Source organism: Glycine max, chromosome 3 (genome assembly GCF_000004515.6).
Source record: "Glycine max cultivar Williams 82 chromosome 3, Glycine_max_v4.0, whole genome shotgun sequence".
NCBI lineage: Eukaryota > Viridiplantae > Streptophyta > Magnoliopsida > Fabales > Fabaceae > Glycine > Glycine max.
This window is the reverse complement of record NC_016090.4, coordinates 35,588,363-35,609,229: the sequence shown is the minus strand read 5'-3', so window position 1 is coordinate 35,609,229 and position 20,867 is coordinate 35,588,363. Positions and strand designations below refer to the sequence as shown.

At 30.4% G+C, this 20,867-nt stretch overlaps 2 protein-coding genes across 2 annotated transcripts; one reads left to right on the top strand and one right to left on the bottom strand.

Annotated features, from left to right (window-relative positions):
- The first annotated feature begins 9,985 nt into the window (after positions 1-9,985).
- On the top strand, positions 9,986-14,845 carry LOC100306033 (DNA-directed RNA polymerase II subunit family protein). Its single transcript, NM_001249598.2, has 4 exons — positions 9,986-10,365; positions 10,836-11,012; positions 13,607-13,720; positions 14,476-14,845. The coding sequence occupies exons 1-4, from the start codon at positions 10,072-10,074 to the stop codon at positions 14,599-14,601; spliced, it is 711 nt and encodes a 236-aa protein (NP_001236527.2). The 5' UTR covers positions 9,986-10,071; the 3' UTR covers positions 14,602-14,845.
- Positions 14,846-16,641: 1,796 nt separating this feature from the next.
- LOC100785425 (mitochondrial fission 1 protein-like) lies at positions 16,642-19,801 on the bottom strand. The gene is given in 5 exon segments (NM_001252791.1): positions 16,642-16,738; positions 16,823-16,886; positions 17,678-17,799; positions 18,822-18,960; positions 19,684-19,801. Coding segments are annotated over 5 exon segments (504 nt in total). The 5' UTR covers positions 19,777-19,801; the 3' UTR covers positions 16,642-16,652.
- Between the last annotated feature and the right edge of the window lie 1,066 nt (positions 19,802-20,867).

Below are 20,867 nucleotides of genomic sequence, written 5' to 3'. Positions count from 1 at the left end.
CTTGGAATTTATAAGAATTTAATTGGCATATAAGTGATTTTAAAAATTAAGCTCTATTTATTGATTGATGTATTTTTTTTTGTTGAAATAGAATATTTCTTAGTTGAAAGTTAATGACTAATTATTTGAAGTATTGAGATTTATTAAAGAGGTTTCAACAAATATTTTATCATATATATGAGTTAGGAATTAAATTTATAATTGTATATTTAAGAAATAAAATTATCTATCAATCATATCACATTTTATTGATATTAATCAGTGTAATCTAACATCGAGGAAATTAAATCTAATAAAGCATAATTCACACATACAAAATTTCATTTATTTTTTTAAAGACAAAGGTGTAATTTAATATATATAGAAAGCAGATCAGTACAAGAAGTACATCTGCATGACTACATCAAAAAATGCCTACTTCATGGTGTGTGAGGTGTTAGATAATATGTACCCAATAAAAACCCTCAGCATCTACTATAAATTAAGACAGGGCAGAGAGTTGTTACACCAAGTAGAGAAGAAAATCAGAGTTGTTCTTTCTTTTGTATAAAAACCATTGCAAAAAAAATAGTTTTGATCTTTTTCAGGATTTGTGAGAGGTCGAATTGATGGTCCTGTTAGAAAGTGTATTAGTTTTTTTTTTTTTACGGGAGAAAGTGTATTAGTTTCATTTTAATATTTTTAAAAAAAATTGAGATTGTTTTGACCAACATTTATAATATTTATTAAAAAGTTTTTAGTTCCACAAAAATCATTGCCTCAACTTCTGGCCAGCCGAGTTTTACGCACCCTAGAGAGAATTAGAAAGTATAGCCCAAGTTTTTCCCAAGGAGAAAAAAAGAGGCCAAAGTCTCTTTTTCTTGTTTATGTGAATTGTTCTTTGTAATTTCAGTGTTATCCTGAATAAAAAAAAGTTGTTTTTTTTTTCCTTTCAATTCATATAACTATTTTGAATAATTTTTTTCTTAAAAATTCAAGAAGACATTATAGAGGATAAAATATAAAGTTATAATCATTGATTTATTAGTATATTTTTTAACCGTTAATTAAAAAGTGAAGTATCTCTTTGATTCATCTTTTGAAGTATATTCTTCAAATCACCTTTCTAACCTAAGAGTAAAACTAGGTACAGGACTCAGCACCTTGTTCTCTTGTTCCTCTCCATCTATTTTCTTCTTTTTATAATTCTTGGATGCCTTTGGTTGGTTATTGGCTTGTCACTCTTTTACGTTTAGTCTATTGCTAGAAATTTTCGTGTTAGTTACCCTTTTCTTAAAAAACAAACTATCAATCGTGGCAATATATTAAATTAAATCAAATGATAGATGTCAGTACATAACGAAGAGCAATATACTAGTAGCAAATAACAGCAAGAGCTTCTTCATCCCGAGTAGTTTATGCTTTTCATGGTTTAAATTACTCATTTTTTTTAAAAAAATTGTGTGTAAGACAATCGTTATAAAAACAAAAATTGTGATAGAATGAACAGAAACGACGAAAGTAACTTCCAACAATTGAATGTTCGAATTCTCTATCATAGATTGTCCCACATTCATTTACAATCACTGATGACTGATAATATGTACCTTAATCAAGAGGCAGCATAACAAAAAAAAATATTACAGAATTACGGAAAAGACAATCTTTTATCTTTTTCAGTTTTGTCTTCTCGCTTTGAAGAACAAAAAATAAATGTCCGTTGATTAAAAAATTTAAGAGAATAAATTAAATAAATTTATAACACATATACAAACAACATGGTTAAATTTTTTATCGTAAATTTGTTTTAGAAGAGCGTTTTCTTGGGTCGATTTTAAAAGAGCTCCATTTCATAATATAAACAAGCATGAGTACTACTTGCTGGGCTTGGGCCTATGGGCCCGGCCCATAAATTATGGAGTGGTGGTCCCAAAAAAGTGCAGTGCAATTTAAAGCAAAGCGTCTTTTTACGAGACACAAGATGTGAACGCCAACGATTTACTGTCGCATGTTGTCGGTAACTAGTTACTTGATGGTGATTTTGCTATGCTCACGCGTCATTCTTTTATAATTAAACTCACCCGCAGAAGTACTTCCAAATAACAAGTCGTCACAGCCGGTAACTCAATCAGTCTCTCCCTTCTCAATGTTAAACAATTCCCAACTTCGAGAATTTTTTGCCTTTCTGTACGGTAATTCATCTCAAGAAAAAAATTTGTAGGTTCGAGTTCTCACGGTTTATTATGGACACATATTGTGATTTCTGAAATACTCCTATGTTAAAGTTAATAACAAAAAGAAAATGTTAAATGGGTTGTTAATTGTGTGCAAGCAAAAAAATCTAGTAGTAATTTTTTTAAAGATTAATGTTATTTATTAATTTGTTAGTTTTTTTAATGAAAATAATCTAAACTCACAATTTTTTTCTCTTTTCTTTTATGGTTCGTATCGTTGGAAAAAAATTAAATTGAAAATGAAATATAAAAAAAGAAAATTTTAAATTTTTGTTTCTATGAGTAAATTTTTCTCTTTCTTTTTGTTTTATTTTCTCTCCAATCAAACTAAAAAAATATTTCTTCTGAGTTTTTTTTTCTACCAAATATATTAGGATAAGTTTGGAATGAGTGAAAGGGAAAAGAAATTAATAGAAAATAAAACACATATATTGAGGGATGGATTTAGGGGGGCAAGTAGGAGTCTTATCCTCTCTCCCTAAAGACTCTTTTGTATATGTATGAGAAAAATAAAAAATAAAAATGAAAAAATATTTATTGTGAAAAATGAATAAGAAAAATATGATATTTAAGTTTATAGTTGCTTAATTTTATCATAACAGTGGATCCTATTTAATAACAAATATTTTATAAAACTCATTATTTATTAAAAATTAATATTTAAATTATTGTGGAAAAAAAATCGGTCCCTTTAATACATTCCTAGATATGTCCTTGCATATAAAAATATCTTGTCTGGTTGAAGAAAACAATATCTTTTCATTTGTCTGGTTGAAGAAAAGATGAAAGAAAACTCAAAAGAAAATTTAACTTCAAGAAATAAAAAATTAAATTTTCTTTCCTTTCATTTTCCCTCTAATTTAAATTTTAAAATTTTCTTTTCTTCTTCAATTTCTTTCCTCTCTGTCAAACATAGGGTTAATCAAGTTAATCTTATAATTTCTAAAAAAAATAATTTATGATATTGAAGAAGATTAGTTAATTTTATTTAATTTTAGAAAAAATAAATTTTCGTCCTCCTATTTTTTTAAATTTGTACTTTTAGTTTTCTATTTTTTAATTAAGACATTTCAACTCTCATTTTAAAAAATTTGTAATTTTAGTCCCTCATTTTTTTAAATTGAGACATTTCATTCCTTGCTTTTAAAAAATTCACAATTTTAATCCTTTTGGTTAATTTCAAACATTTATCTAGTAACGTTGATTGACATATGTTTATTTATTATTCACATGATAAATGTTTTTTTAAAATTATTCAATTGTTAACAAGTTTAATTTATTAAAAAATAATTAAAAAGTATACAACCAATAAGTTTAAAATTGATCAAGGGGACTAAAATCACGTAATCTTTTAAAAGTGGGAAAAAATTTATCAATTAAAAATAAGAAAACTAAAATCGTGGATTTTTTAAATGTGAAGATAAAATTTCTTAATTAAAAAAATAGGGGACTAAAATCACAGATTTAGAAAAATAAGAGAACAAAAATTACATTTTAGCCTTTTAATTTTTAATCTTATTTAAAAATGAATTTTATTTTTCATATTAATTAACAAAAGCTGTTATTTTATGAGAATTTATTTTATATGGAAATACTCTTTTTCAATTTTGAAATTTATGTAGTTAATATCGCAATAATCAAATGGATCATTGAAAATATAATATAAATTAAATCAAACTTATTTTGAAAATGATCCATTAAACAAAATTAGCTAAGTTTTATTTAATTTGCTTAAATTTTATCAAATTAAGGTACTACAAAAGACAAAATTGATAGACAACAAATTATCGCCGGTGCTATATTGTTGGAATTGCTTAAATTATAGTACTAGTATTTAATATTTATGGTCATAGAGTGCATTAGAATTTACTATTTACCTATATTTTTCTATATTCTTTGAAACTACAAAAAAAAATTATCATGTATATTTTTCTTTCTCACAAAAGCTCTTAAATTTTTGTACAATTATCTCTACAATAACATGCATATAAGTGCTTTAAAACAAATAATTTTAAAATAAAATTAGCAGAAAAGAATATGTCATGTGACTATATTATAAACAAATAAACTAATCTCATAGTTTATCTAAACAATCGAAGCTTGTGCAGACATTTTAAGGTTCCACCAAAGAATCAATGACCCTAGATACGATAATTACCAAAAATAAATAAATAAAAATATAGAAATTGAGACGTTTTCATTGATTAACATCAGTTGTGTTAATTAATTATTCTTTCCTAATGAACATTAAGAGTATCTCACATACGTGAAACTCGTAGTTTTATGATGCAATAATTTATTGTAGAAGATAAATTATTAAAAGAAATTCCGTAAAAAAATTAACAAATATGTCAATTTTATATGGAATTAACTTTTTTATAGGAGAAATATTTTACTTGTTGCAAGTATTTGCAGAAAAAAGTGTTGATAGTATAAATATTTATTTAGTTGTTGACATCATTGTTGTAAGTAGCATTTGTTTATTGAAAAAAGGCAAAAATATGTAAATAATATTGAAAATAAGTAAGAATCAAAATTTTGAGAGTCATATACTATGGTTAGTGGTACCTGTATAAATTATTATACTAACACATGCAATAAAAAAATTATATTTGTTTAGTAATTATGGTAATTGGAGATTCTGATTTTTAAGTGGGATCCCTATAGGAATGAGCATAACCCAACTCAACCTACTAACATAGTCAGACCCAAAGTTAATTTGGATTTTGAAAATAGACCTGGTGTATTTTTTAAGACAATTCAAGTTGTGTTTTGAGTCATCCTAACTTGATTTAAGGTTAATATTCTCTCAAAAAGTTCAAGTCTATTTTAGCAATTTTGTATTACATAAAACTTTTTTATTTAACAGATAATGTTTTGTGTAACGTGCAATTACTTATTTTAAAATATAAATATACTATAATTTAAGTTACTTCTTTTGTTTTACGATTTAACTATACACAACGTTAAAATTGATGTATTACATTGAAGTGATCGAAGTCTTATTAATCTTCTCCACTCCACCGGCTTCTCAAATATACTTTGACCAAGCTTGCAAAAGTCTGCACCCACTACTTTCCATTGAAACCCATTTAAGCTCAAGATTTTATAACTACCCATATTTTAAACAATTTGATAGATTTTTTTTATAAAAAAAAAACTTTTATTTCAAGATCTTTTTTTTTCCTATCATCTTCCAAAACTATAAAGACATTAGTCAACTCAAAATGAAAGTAACCCATGATCTTGAAATAAGTTTTAATAATAACTAGTGACCATCTTTTCTAGAATGTCTCGATTTCCATCATCATATTTAAGCATTTCATATTTGTTCCTTTTCTCCTAATAGTTGTAACACCATGGATAAAAAAATCCATTTTATAGATTTTTGGAACCAAAATAAGTTTTCTTCAAACTAAAACCTTTTTATACTCTTTCTAAGTTTATTTATATTCACCTTCCAATCTTGAATCAAGAAACATACCATCTTGGGATCCAAATGATGAAGCTTATGCAAAAGCCTATGTTTCTTTTGATGGATACACTTATACACCTCTTTATTCAAAATTATCAAGTCATCAATAATATTAGAAATGTTACCAAATGAAGAAGAAAAATTAAAACCATTTTTCTAGTAAGTGTGGATAAATGAAGGAAAATCTTTGTGAATAGGCCAATGCACGTCAAACCACAAAGGTCTCTTCACTACTAAAAATGTCTTTTTTCGACGCATATTTTAAGACGATTATGCGAAACCGTCTTAGAATGTGACACAGTGACATTTTTATAATAAGGAAAAATTATTTTTCTTTTCACGACTTACATTCTAAGACAATTTTGTTAAACCGTCTTAAAATGTAGGATGGTGGCATTTGTGTAATTAGGTGGAACATAGACTACGACAGTTTTATCTAAAGGACCGTTGTCGATTTTGTACCCAAAATTTCTAAATATTATCCCTAGCTAGTTATCTAGTGTGCACCTTGCTCAACCTCACCCAGAGTCGCTGTCAATTTTGCCTTCCTCGCTCGCTTTGTGTCCTCGGTCCGTTCATCCACTCACTAGTTGTTGTACCTATGTCGTGCCGGCGTCGTGTGCGACCTTCGTCAACCAGGTAAGCAGCCATGCTCCAAATCGTTCCTCTATTTTGTTGGACAACTAATTTGTCTTTAACTAATTTGTTATTTGGGCAACTGATTTTTGGTAGAGTTGAATAATTAATTATGCCTCTATTTTGCTCTCTTTGTTACAATGGTGGGTCCATATGTTGTGATAATTTGTAGAAGTTCAGGCAGTGGGTATGTCTAGGCTTTGACAAAAAAATGCAGGACTTGTTTAGGAAGCAAATCCAATGAACATGGTTTATGAAGCAGTTTTCCCCAAAGCTAAAAATAGTCATGTTAGTGAAACATTGTGTTTTTAACCAAATACAAACAATCAGTAAAACTTTGAACTAGTGTCTAAAACACGTCGTGTTTGTGCCAATATAACACAAGAAATGGTAAAAGCATGTTGATTTCTAATCTTAGGCTTCTCAAGTTTAAATAGTAAAGGCATGTGATCAAAGTTCATCAATCCCAAATGAGAACCTCTTGCAAGACACTCTTGAAAGCCTTCATAATGATTATCCCAAAGAACCTAATGTCTAGGTACAAGTTGAGTCGAGTTACTAATCACATCAACCTTCCAATTAACTAGATTCCACAACACTATATACCCCTAGAATAATCATTGGCTTATTAAACAAAGCAACCTTGAAGCCTAGTCTTTTTTAATAATCCCTTTAGCTCTCACACCATTAGTATGAGTTTTTGTACCACGACAATTTCAACTGACTATATTCATAATGAACTGGTAACTTTTATAGCCAACTCACTACCCAACAACTCTTATGATATCACCTTTAATCCTGCTGAACATTTCAAAATCTCCAAAGTTATTTCCTCATTAGATTAAGAAATAGCCTTTAAAAACATTAATTCTTGTTTTCCTTTACACAAAGCTACCACATCTAGATCAACATGAACATGAACTAATGGTAAAGACTTAATACTTGGATCAACACATATTCCATTCACTTAAAGATACTTCATACTTTCTAAAAACTAAATCATCAAAGGCATTCACCCCTTCACACTTAAAAGTTCCTTCTTGTCCACCAAGGCTTAACTTGCTTGTGTCTTACATTTACTGAAGGAGTTGAAAATCTTTTTAAAACCTTTCTTCCTTACCACACAAATATCTCCTTTTTTTCATTTCCTTGAGGATTTTTACCATGCATTCATTACTCACAATCTATTTGGGACTAGAATCATGAGCAATCACATTTTTATTTAGACCCTCCAAATGACAAACATAAACATTTCCTTTATTTTCCATAACAGTTGCCCTTTTTGACTCAATCATGATTGATCCACTCTCATTAAGCATCAAACTTCCTTATTTAGAATACATTTATTCCCTTTTAACAAACCATTATAAACATTTCCAAAAATTGGTTCCACATTGTCCTTCTTTTGTAAAATCAAGAATCTCGTCCCTACTCCTCCTTTAATGGTAGCATCTTGTCTAACTTTTTTCTTCCATTCAATTTCTGAAATTCTTCCATGGATGCCACTTTTGCATTTTTTATTCCATCTATTATGTCAGACAATCATTCATGACCGCAATTGTTATTAGCATCATTAATGGATCGAGTAGCATTCTCAACGAGCGTGGGTAAATGAATAATAGGGCTGATGTCAGCCCTAATCTTCTACTGCAATGACTTATCATTCTTTACCTTTGATGTGTTAGAAACCATTGTCTTTTTCATCTGAGAATTTTTTGAGCCTCCTAAAAACTCCATGCATTGATATTTTTTTATGGCCATAACATCCACATCTAAAATAAATAACATGTAAAACTTTGTGCTCCAAATAAAGAGAATATCATTTAGGTATAATATGGGTAACCGAAGGCTTATCAAGATCAAAGTTCACACAAAAATGAGCAAATTTTCCTCATCAATGGATAGACATTAATCAATCCACTTTCAGAAAACTCCCAAGCGTTATACCAATCCTTTTAAGGAAAATCTCATTATAGAGGTCAACTGGAAGATGTTGAATACACGTCTAAACTGTGACCTTCTTTAACTCTATAGCATGCATCAGAAAGAAAGACTTCTAACGTTGAACAATGAGATAGTAATCCGCTACTATCCAAGGGCCTTGAACAAGGCAAATTTATAACCCTCCTTATTGGTAAAAATCACTTGCAAGTATCATCATGCATATCAATGATTTGAATCTTCTCATTCTTCATCCCTCCTCTAATGCTTCACCTCAATAGTCTGAAAATTAACCTTTTTCCCAAAACATTAACTACCAACATAATTCTCCATGGTGAAATCCAACTCACAAGTTCCTCTTCAGATAAAGGAATCATTTGACCATCACATAACTTACATAGGTTCAACACAACATCTTTAGGTATGCCTTCAAGCAAGTTCTCCTCCACATTCATTTCTACATCACCTATCCATAATATACTCCCTGTTAGAGGTTTCAAAAGTTTATCTTTATAAGCACACAGACCACCCTCCTCGTGTCCGACTACATAAACATTCTCCATGGTTACATTCTCAACCCCCACCTTACCCTTTTTCTTACTATGATGCAACAAATCTTCCTCTTGATTAAAAAAAGCTTTACAAATTTTTTTTCCTTCCAAAATCTTAATAGAGCTCACCATGTATTAATTTTTGTTTACACATAAAAAACATTAATACTATTTTCATAAGCAGCTTTATGTCATTCTTCAACATAAACACAATATTATAATAATTGTTATACACATTATATTTTTATTGATGACTTGTTACATTTTTTTGTCTAAATAATGTAAGTTATTTTTTTAAATATAAGGCTAAAATGAAATGTTGTCCTCCAATAATGTCTAATCCATAATTTGCACTATCATCTTAAATCTAGACATTTAGGGAAAGTTTGGGAAGTTTTTTCCCTTCATTTTCAATTGTTGCTAAGAAAAATAAGTTATTTATAAAATAAGTTAGATGTGTGGGACATAAGGTGATTTTTTTTTTTGAAAAATAAGTTATTTTCACGAATCTAAAAATTGTAGCTTATAATTATTTTTCAATACTTTTTTCCCTTTTAACACTTTTTCTTATGTAAAAGCTCATTTTTGTTGCATCTAATGTCGACCCTTCGTGATCAAACATTAACCATAATGTGGGCATGTGGCTTATTGATGATGAAAATATTTTTTATTAATAAATATTAATTATTAATTCATTAAATTTTGTTAATGATAAAATTTAAATTCACAGTTTTTTTCTTTTTTCGTTCATCATTAAATCAATCGTATATTTCCTAATAACATAACACTTAGTACATATGTTGGATGAGTTGTTTTTAAATGAAATTGACTTTCATTAAAATTTAATTTAAAATTTAATTTAAAGATTTATGTTTGAATGTCTTTAATATAAAATTAAGTTAAAAATAAAATTAAATATAAAATTTTAGACCAAACATAAAATCTACTCAAAATTACTTTAACATAAAATCAATTCTAAATGATAATCAAAATTTGAACTTTTATCCAAAAATAAAATTAAATATGTAAAAAATTATCTAAAATTAATTTTTCAAGTAAAATCAAACATACATTCAAACAATTTTTTGAAAAATAGAAAAAGTGAAATTTTGAAATCTCAAATAGTAAATGTTTTTCTTTATACGTATCATTTTAATTTAATGCTTATTAACCAGCAATCCATTAAAAAGACAACATAATTTGGAACAGAACCGAAGCGAAAGAGCAGCACTCACAGAGAGAGTGAGACAGAGAGATGGCAGCAACAGAGATTGGGTTGTTGGAGTGGGTGAGAGTGGGAGGGGAAGAAGAAGAAGCAGAACAAGCAAAAGGGTGTTTGAGCAAGTTCGTCGATAATGGCAGCGTGGAGAGTCACAGATACTACTTGTCTCGCAGAACCACTCTCGAAATGCTCAAAGACAGAGGCTACTCCATTCCCTCTCACGAAATCGACCTTTCTCTCTCCGATTTCCGCGACATGCACGGCCAATTCCCTGACCCTGATCGTCTTCGTCTCTCCCTCACTCATGCCACCAACTCCTCCAAAAGGGTATCTCTTTTTCTTCTTCTTTCTCTCGTTGTTTCAATGTCTTTCCCCTAGAATCTTAGGGAAAAAAACTAAACAGATACTTGGATCGCATTGGGATTAAGTGTGTGTTTGGCTTCCCGCCGAATTACCCAAAATCACTTTGAAATATCAGCTAATGTGATTTTAGGTAGATTTCACATGTTTGGTTTCGTGTTGAAAAATTGATTCTTGGTCCATGATTAATTTTGAGTTGAGGCAACTTTGTTAGCTTTTGCTTTGGATAAAAAAAAAAAAATACACTGAATTTTACTATTAACTTGTTTTTAAACATAAATCACATTACTTTAGAATCAATTTTAACCGAAATCAATTTTGTCAATGGCACCCAACACATGGGCACTGCTACTGAAATTTTTTGCATGCTTTGTGCTTGTTTTTGTGTAAATGTTATATAATATGGAGTCCTTGTCCTTGATTGTTGACGATTGCAGATTTTAGTCATATTCTGTGGGCCAGGTGTTGTGAAAGTTACTGCCATTCGGAACATTGCGGGGCAGATAATTAATAGAGATACTTTGACTGGCCTCATATTGATAGTGGAGAATCATATTACTAGCCAGGCCTTGAAAGCGGTCAATCTTTTCTCCTTCAAGGTTGAAATTTTCCAGGTTTGTAATTCTGTCTCACACATGCTTCTGATAGCTGCTCTAAAGATTGGTTTTGTCTGATTTGCTTCTTTTTTTTGTTGGATCACAATGAAATTGCATGTCGGATTTCTAACAGGATCAGTTGACACTAATTTTTTATTATTGACCTCTGCACTGCACAATTTGAAATAGTTGGGGTAACCAGGTTGAACATGTATCTGTCAAATATTTCATGGTATTTGAGTAATTGTAATATTCAGTTCAGTTATGCTTGCTTAGCTGTAGTGTTGTTAAATAATCGCTATAGCGCTATTGCGTAGCAGAATTTCTCGGATCCGCGATTTTGACTCTGTCTGCTATTGCAGCCACTATGAGTGTCGTGGTTGCAGCATGCATCCTCTTGTCATCTCTGGCAAGTCTCCAGCCAATTGAACTTTGGGGTTAATATTATGCTAATTTTTATGTATTCTATTTTTATATGCATACAACTTAATTTTTTTTTATACATATTGATATATATATCATATATTTTAACCATTATGAGACTGCCGCTATATGCCTGCGACTCTATCCACTATAAATTTTTTTTGGTGAATTCTCTATCCGCTATATAATATAAGTGGAACAGAATCTGAGGTCGATTTCTATGTCCCAACTATAAGTGTAACGGAATCTCCACATTTCAGTAAGTTCATTCAGTTAATGATTTCACGATAGAAGGTTTCTTTGATTCTCTCTCAGTTTTAATTCATTTTCTTTTGATTTCCATTGGTTTCTCACTGCTTCTTGATTTCTTCAAATTAAGAGCTTTTTCCTCAACCGAAAACCATGGCTTGCTCTCTTGATTTAGTCATTTTTAAGCCTGTCTAGTAATATGATCATAACTCGCTTATGCTTGGCTATCAATCTAACCCACAGACACTCTGAAACTATGTTGTTAGAACCGGACCGATCATTGACTTGGTCAAGGTACCAGGTTAATTGGTCATTGGTATAAATATTATGAACCAGTATAAATAACATAAATATTTAAATGTGTATAGATATTAATTTTTGCATATAAGGACTAAAGAATTGGGGTGGTTTAGTGGCAAGTTTCAGCATAGGGACCTCTCTTGTTCAGGCTTCGAATCATGCAGGCATTAGTTTTTCTGTATTCTTGGAAAATCTAGGCTTGCATGCAACAACCTCCCTTGAGAGTCAGTAGTTCACCTTGGGTTGCACATGCAAGAACACACCTTTCCACCTAGGGCTGCATCAGCATAAACCACCTTGGATCATGTGCAAGAACTGTTCTTCTCAGTATGGGTTACACCGGTTTAGTCTGATTTGATGATGTCATAACCTAGTCGGTAGCATATCTGATCCAATAAGTGACTCGACCTGGACATAGATCCGGTCCCGGTCGGTCTAAGCCGGGTTTTAAAACACTGCTCTGAAATCTGAATACTCTCAACATTTTTCATTTTGTTTTTCTTTTATTTATTTTTTAGTATTTTTACAAACACAAATGGAACTACTGTGTAGTATAATAATTAGATAAAATGATAGTAATTTACTTGCTGATGCTAACTTTCTAATCATTGATTCTCTCTTTTAAATGCTAATTTTATACTAAATTCATATGCTTCCATATTTTTGTCATACCTTGTCATTTTCAAATTCTCTGCATTTCTATGTTAATGCAGTAACATGTCTGTGTCTCACACCGTATCCAAGCTTCTTGGATAGGAGTTCGTCTTAGAGTATGTGTCTATAGTTGCATGAAGATGCAACTTCAAGTAATAGCTAGTACTATTTAAGTGGTAAAGAATAACAGCTGTAGTTGGAAATTGTTCCTCATGGAAGGGAAAGAAGAAAAAAGTGAAAATGATTCCTTATACTCTTTGAAGTCGGCAAATGTTTAAAATCAGATTAGAAGCCTGGAAACTTCCTAAGGATTCCATTAATTAGTTCATTATTGGGAGAGATCCAATCATTATATAGCATAAGTAGTGATACAATCTTCCCCATTTGAAAATTTCTTCATGTCATAGAAAACTCTTTTATTTGAACTGTTATGATAATTTAAAACAGATATCATAAATATGGATATATATGTTCTGAAATCCCTATTTGATCATTCTTCAAATATATCTAATATTGTGTCATGTATAAACTGGGAGTTTGTCAACAAAGAAACCTTTGACGTTCAATTTTTGTTAAAGACAACATCGAGTTTTGTGATGCTTATATATCTTGAGTAACTACGGAATCTCATCATAAATGGCTTCATTTTGTATCCAGATTTGCTTCAGTGGTGATCCACTAATTAATTATAGTTGCTACAACTTCGTTATGTTTTTTTTTTGTTTTTTTGTTTTATTGGCAAATGTTAGTTTGTTAGTTTTGTTCGAAATGTCAGTGGGGGGATTCGAACCCATGATCTCTCCCCCTCCCTTCACCCTTAAGCCTGTTATTTTTTTTATGTAATACTTACATCGTGAATCATGTGTCTGTAATTTTGTTTTTCCTCTAATATGAAACTTATTGACTGGTTTTCTTATCTGTGCTGACAAAAATAATCAATTTCATGCCCAACAACTCATGGAAACCTTTTTTTCCCTTCTGTTTAGATCACAGACTTGCTTGTTAATATTACAAAGCATGTATTGAAGCCAAAGCATCAGGTGCTGACTGATAAGCAGAAGATAAATCTCCTGAAGAAGTACAATATCGAAGAAAAGCAGGTCAGTTGATATAAATTGGGAAAAAAGCCTATATCTGGCACAGATTAAGTCTTTTGAACTGATTAAGATTGTGCACTTGAGATTTAGAGTCTTGCGTAGATAAAATAACTTGCATTTTTTAAATTACCAAAAGAAACCAATTTCTGTTGGGAATCAGCAGGAACAATTGATTTCACATTTAATTCATTGACTCAAATTTTGTGTAGAATAGATATGTGTTACATTACTGTGGTTACTTATATAGCATGCTAGTATAATGTAAACTTAATAATGGTAGTTGACTTGTCAGCATAAGCACACCATGCATGATTTAATATGATTTGTTAATCTGAAATGCTAACAAGTGAAAAGGTATAAGTTTTATGCGTGGAAACATGTTGGTTATGATTAAATGTGCTTTAGAATTTAGATCATCCAAGTATTGCTTTAAATTATTTACGGTTGATGACTGAACAAGATCTTACAGTAGCCATATGAAATACTGAGATTTTGTATTCATTCTTCTATTATGTTACATATTATAGTGTAATTTGTATTCTATGAATCTTAAATTTCAGGGTTATTTTTCATATTCCAACGCAAATTAAGTTTTGTTGTTCTAAGCTTCTCCATGCACTACAGACAAATTCGATTGTGTCATATTATGGACTTCAGAACATATTATATTATAACTTGTATTGCATGAGTCTTAAATTTCAGCATTAATGTTCATATTCCAAGAGAAGTATTCTTATATTAAGTTTTGTTGTTTTCAGCTTCCCCGCATGCTACAGACAGATGCAATTGCAAGATATTATGGACTTGAGAGGGGGCAAGTAGTTAAAGTTACCTATAGTGGTGAAGTCACCCAGATGCATGTCACATATCGATGTGTTTGGTGATAGTTTCTTGTGCTCTCTTGTATTTTGCTGGTTGAACTCGTAGTACTCAGCTTTTGTATTATGCTTAAGTTTATATTTGCATGAGTTCCAGATAATCAATCCTAATGATCTGAACTCTGTAAATTTGGTTCTGTTATTTCTCTCATAAACTTTTGAAGAACAATCCGCATTGAACAACTCCATTCACAAATGTTTCGTTTTTCTTTTCTTTCTCTTTTTACATTGACTGTGCAAGTTTAAGTTCAATGGTGTTGTGCAAATTATACTGTCGATCTCACCTAGTGAGATAAGGTTTTTGTTGTTGTTGACCGTATCCTACAACATTCACAGTGGCTGCCTCTGTAAAAGAAGCTCTAATTTTACACATGAAACCTCGTTAGTTATAATTTATTCAAGAAGTTCTTAAACCTGCCTTTCTTTTTTCTTTTTTTTATAAAAAAAGCCAATTCATTTATTGAGACTCTTATTAAACATGCCTAAGCAGCTTTATTATCCATCCACATTAGCTGGTGCATTATTTGTGAAGAAAATGTGTCAAGTAGCATTTTCATCTGCAATTAAGCCTAACATAGTAGTGTAGCATGCAGTTCTGATGCCTGCTATTGTTGATGGCTCTATTTTTACCATAGTCTCAATCCATATTAGAAATTAGCGCTAATAAACTAGCTTTTATATGGTCAAATTTCATTTTCATATCATTAGTCTAATGTCACAGGCAACAAGGCTTCACATTAATGGCTAAATAACTAAACGTGAAAGTGAGTAATCAATGAAAGCCCAAATTGTTAGTTAGCTTCAAAGATGGGGCTTTTGTCTCTTTCATTTTCATCTTTTATCTAATGTATTTCAGAAATCAAAGAAGCACAATAGTTCACAATGTTGATATGAACGATGAATATCGTGTGGATAATAATAATGCCTTTCATATTTATCATCCTATTCCAGTATCTATGTATTTTACATCAGTTACAATTTACGTTGCGTATTAACTCAAACGCACATTAAGCATCTCTACAAAAAGTATGTCTTCAATGGCAAATCGATAGACGAATTTTACTGAGTTCAATTGTTTAAGCTTCAAAAAGTGTTTTCAATAAAGTGTAATGTAGCTTTTTCTTTAAATCTTTAGATATTACTATTTACTTGTGAAAAAATATACTCCCTCCATTACTATTTTTAATATTCAAAATTAAAATGATGTTTATTTCTTTTTATAAGATTCAATCTATAATATTATTTGTATTAATTATTTTTAGATTAGAAATATTCATCAATGTATTAACAAATAATTAAAAGAGATGAGTATTAATGAGAAAGATAATTTTTAAAAAATTATAAATTCAAGTCAAATTTATTATTATCGATTAAATTAATTATTTTTCTTAATCTTGATGGATTAGGTAATTGAATCTTATGTATAATAAGAAAGGGAATATATAAAGTTCTTTCAATTCTTTTTCAAAAAGAACTTAACGATTGATGAAGGATTAAGAATGGATGCCTCAAATCCAGGCTGCGCCTGCCGCAGTCAGCCTGCAGCAAAAAAAACAAGGATTCGGCTTCTAAGTGATTTGTCGAAACGAGATGTACTATCAAACGTTACCATTTTATGCAAGATTCCCCCCCATTTATTAATTTATAGATATACATTTTTTTTTCTCAATAAACAGCAAATATATTTAACCATTTTCATATCCAGTGGCTTAAAGTTGGATTAAATTTCTCAGTTTGGTCCGTAAAATTTTTGGAAATTTTTAAATAGTTCTCTATATTATTTTTGTAGTTGAATCGCTAATCTAAAATAGGCCTGTGAAACTAGTTTGTGATTACAAGAAGAAAAAAACAGCCAGAGTTAAAAAAAAATATTGCATTTGAACAGGAAAATGAAATCAGCTCTTGAGTAAAATTGCTCCTTCAACAAACAAAAAAAAGAAAGTTGAAACTCTATTTGCCACTGACTTTAACATGTTTCCAGAAGAAAGTAAAATAAAAAAGAGGCTAAGCTCATGTTCGGTTGAGATTATTTTTGAGGAAATAACCATTTAAGATTCTCAATTCCTCCTGGCCAGTGCCGTAGCAATGCCACCAACTATAAGTCCCACAGCTGTTGCAGTGATGCCAATTCCTATTACACCATCTGCATTGATACATATTACATTTGCAATTCCTTAGTTAATGCAATAATGAAGGGATAAAAAGCTCAAGAAACAAAGAGTTATACCTTTAGCAATTCGATCTTCAACTATTTTCTTAAGGGATAGTGCCTGCCTCCAATCAGGTGCAATCTGCAAGAACAAGAGGTCAGAATAAAATTCAGAGAAATAAAAAAAAGGAAAAAGGCTGAAAGAGAATCGTTCATGTTAGACCATGGATGTATAAGTATAGTATCCCAAACATGCCATGGTGATAAAATTTTAATATGTTTATGATAGAGTTTAAATTTGACCCATTGTTTGTATAAGACTCTCTAGCTTTCAATATTCAAGAAAGTACCACATCATTGTAGCAACTAAGATATTTTACAAAAAAGATTATGTACATTAACTGATTAAAATTAAATCTGACGTCTGATGATGAATACTGGACTTATATATATATATAACCCACCAATTTGCAAATAATAACATATTAATAAGAAAAAACAGCCTCCTAATAGAATTTAAATTTTCAAAAAATGGAACAAAAACGAAAGTAATAGATAGATTAAGTATCACTATCAGCTAAATGAAAAGAAATTCAATTATTGTCGAAAAATAACTCCCAGCATAGAATCAAAACAATGGATACTGGATATCTTATAAGGACAAACAATGGGTCTTCACATTCCTAAGTTCCCACCAGACTAACACAATGATCCATTATCTATCTATATTCTATAAGATATGCAATGAACAAAATTACCATCTATCACTTGTGGACAGTATTATAAAAAGAAAAATAACTATGACAAGTTCTATGGTGGGTTGTTGATAAAAATCCACTATCTATAACAAGAAGCATTATATGAGATGGCCATCCAGCAGGAAAAGTAAGAAAATTAGTTTATAGATACTATCTATAAGTGAGAAAGACACACCTCCAAACATTGCTCCACAAGCTGCCGGCTCCTTCCATAGTCATTACTTCTATAGTAACCAACAGCCAGAAGATAAAGCTTCTCTCTTTGATGCAAAGGACTTTTATCATTGCCCAAGGAAGCTGCAAATCATAATTAAGGATGTAAAAGGTTAGCCATGCATATAAATGTCAGAGTACTTCAACATCAAACATCTCTGTGTAATGCTATACAAGGAAAGCAATAGAAAGAAGGGAAGAGGCTGTGGCCATAGTGGCAATTGCCAGAACTCAGTAACATAAGCATCTCAAGGCTATCCTTTTATAAAACAGAAAAGAAAAGAAAAGAAAATTTAAAAGGCAAAATATGCTGTCCTTTAATGAAGAAATCTCAATTTCATTGTTCAAGGCAGGTTAAACCACAGAACAATATTTTCAGTGATATTTATATGGAGTGAACAGAGATAGTTGTAGAAAATTTGAGAGATCTTAAAGGCCTTGTTTAGATACGAGCCTTGGAAATGCTAGTTTAGTAAATTCACTGTCTTACATTAAAGTTTGCATGCTAATCACAGAAACCGCAATGATCCCAGTGACAACTTCAGAGTGATTTTGGGGACCCAGTCAATAATTGCATTGCATATGCTATTTTGGTGAATTTCAAATTCTCCATCAGGCTGGCAGAATAATCAGATAACTCACAAATGGGTTGTTTTATGCTCACAGTGACATTACATTAATTTTGGCATAATGAGCCGAGAAATCCGAGCTAGTACCCAAGACTAGTACATTAATTATATATTATAGTTTTGAGATGTCATGACTCATGAGTGAAATCCAAGGGATAGAAAAAAATGGGGCATTCTGATAAGATGATTAAGCTCAATAAATGGAAAACATGAAATAACAAGATGCCTTTTAAACTGGTGTACCTATGCAGAACCTTTAGAATAGAATCTGAAAACATGCAACTGATTTTTGAAGCATCAGAAAAACAGAGAATATAACTTTTCTCAAAAGTTTATAAAAGGCTTAGTGCCAAAAGAATGAAACAAAAATATTAACTAAGTATTTTTTAAATAAAACAATTTTACAAAAGCAGATCAGAATGGCATACTACAAAAGACATATAATTAAACTAAAATTAGTTCTGTAAGTTACAGTACTTTCAAGCATGGCTATCCCGCGCTGAATATCTTCCTTTTGCCTTGAATGAACAAGAGCCCATGACAGCCTCATTATACTCTCATTCTTCCGCTCCTCAGAGTCACCATTAGCAGCCTCTGCAACTTCTCTCTCACAGCCCTTCAAAACATGCCAACTAGTTAAGAATGAAAGAAGGAAAACAAACTGCAGTACCGGCAAGCCCAATTCATCACAGCACACACAATAGCAAACCTATGGTAACAAGTCAAACAGTGCATTAGCCATCCCCGCAGCTACCATTACTACCACAAGGAGTGTTAGCAACATACTCTATAACACACTTTCCTATTTATTAAAATTTATTGAAAATAAAAGTATGGGACCCACACAATTTTAAACCAAAAGAAAAAGGGTTGCCAGCATTTCTCTTCATGCCTTAACTGATCAACAAGACAACAAGAGAATTTTCTCCACTTCCTTTACTTAATTTGCAGTTTGCTAAAATCTAATTACCAAAGATTAAATAATCCAGAAAACAAAGATCAAATCCAAGATCAATTTAAGAAAATGTCTAGGGCAAAAAAATCCATTGAAAGCATCCAATTAGAGATTAACGTAAAACAAATCAGCCACCAATTAACACACACACACACACAAAGCCGCCAATCGACTCAAGGCGCAATAATGTTGAGGTTCAAGAAAAACAAATCAGGATTCAAAAAAATCATCAATCTAACATATTCGAATTCCTGAAGGCAAAAACTAGGGTTTTAAAATACAGAAACAAATAATTAAAAGCAAAAATAATAAAAAAAAAAAAAGGAAGGAAAGTTTGGATTTGAGATTAATGGGAGAAAGGAAAGGGAAATGAATGTGAGTTACAGCGATGACGTCACGGTCACACCACGGGATCTGTTCACCGCCGGTGAAGAAGTTTCCGATGGATTCGAAGAGGCTTCCGAACTTGGCGTCCATTAACAGTTACTATCACTTGTTACAAGCATTAGCTTGTGAATTTATAGAGGTGCTTAGTATTTATAGGTTTGGGCTATTTTGGAATTTTGCAGCATTTTTAGACAGGTGGTACAAAGCTTGGAAAATGACAATCATACTACTACTACTACTACTATTATTATTATTATTATTAAGTTTTCATGTTAAATAAATGCTACTACTATTACTTAATTTAAAAATTTAATATGAAAATGTAAAATAAATACATTATTTCTTTTTCTACGATAATATGGTACCGATTATTTATTCTTCTTTAGTTTTTAGAAATTGATATTTCGAATCTACTAAAACAAAAAGGGAAAAAACAACTATGTAGAAGGATTTATTTTGGAATAAGTTAACTTAAGAATTTTGATAATATTTTTAAAACAAATTAGAAGTTTACATTGATAATTAGCACTATCAACCTTATATATGTTGAATTTTAATGTGCAGATTACTAAAGTTAAACTTAAATTTTGATTAAAAACAGAATTAAAAGTATTTAAATTATTACAAATAAAAAACATTGTGTCTACTGCACAATCCGATTTGGTCCAAAACAATTTTAAATCATTATTTTTTTAAGAAAAATAATGATAATTTCTCTTCAAGGATTCAATTTGTTTGTTTAAACTAGGCGCCAATTTCATTTCTTACTCATACTTTTATTCATATTTAACACAATTGTATATATAAAAATTAGTTTTTTCTGGTAGAATTTAAGTTTTTCATTTCATCCTTAACGGCTAACCTAAGGTTTTACATTACAGTTAACAATTACAATTATGACCCCTTAAAAAAACTGCAATTATGATGACGATATTATAATTTCAGTAGATATTTTCCAATTACAACCTCAATTTAAAACCTTAAATGCTTAATACAATGATTCATTTTTTTTGCTGAATAATACAATGATTCAAATAGTATCAATGAAACTAAACTATTTGATTATTAATGGATAAAAGTGTGTTACTTGTTCCTCCTCCACATTTGAATATATTTTCAGTCATTATTCCCTACTTCCAATCCTAAGATAAACTGGAAATTTTGGTAATCTTTTTATCATC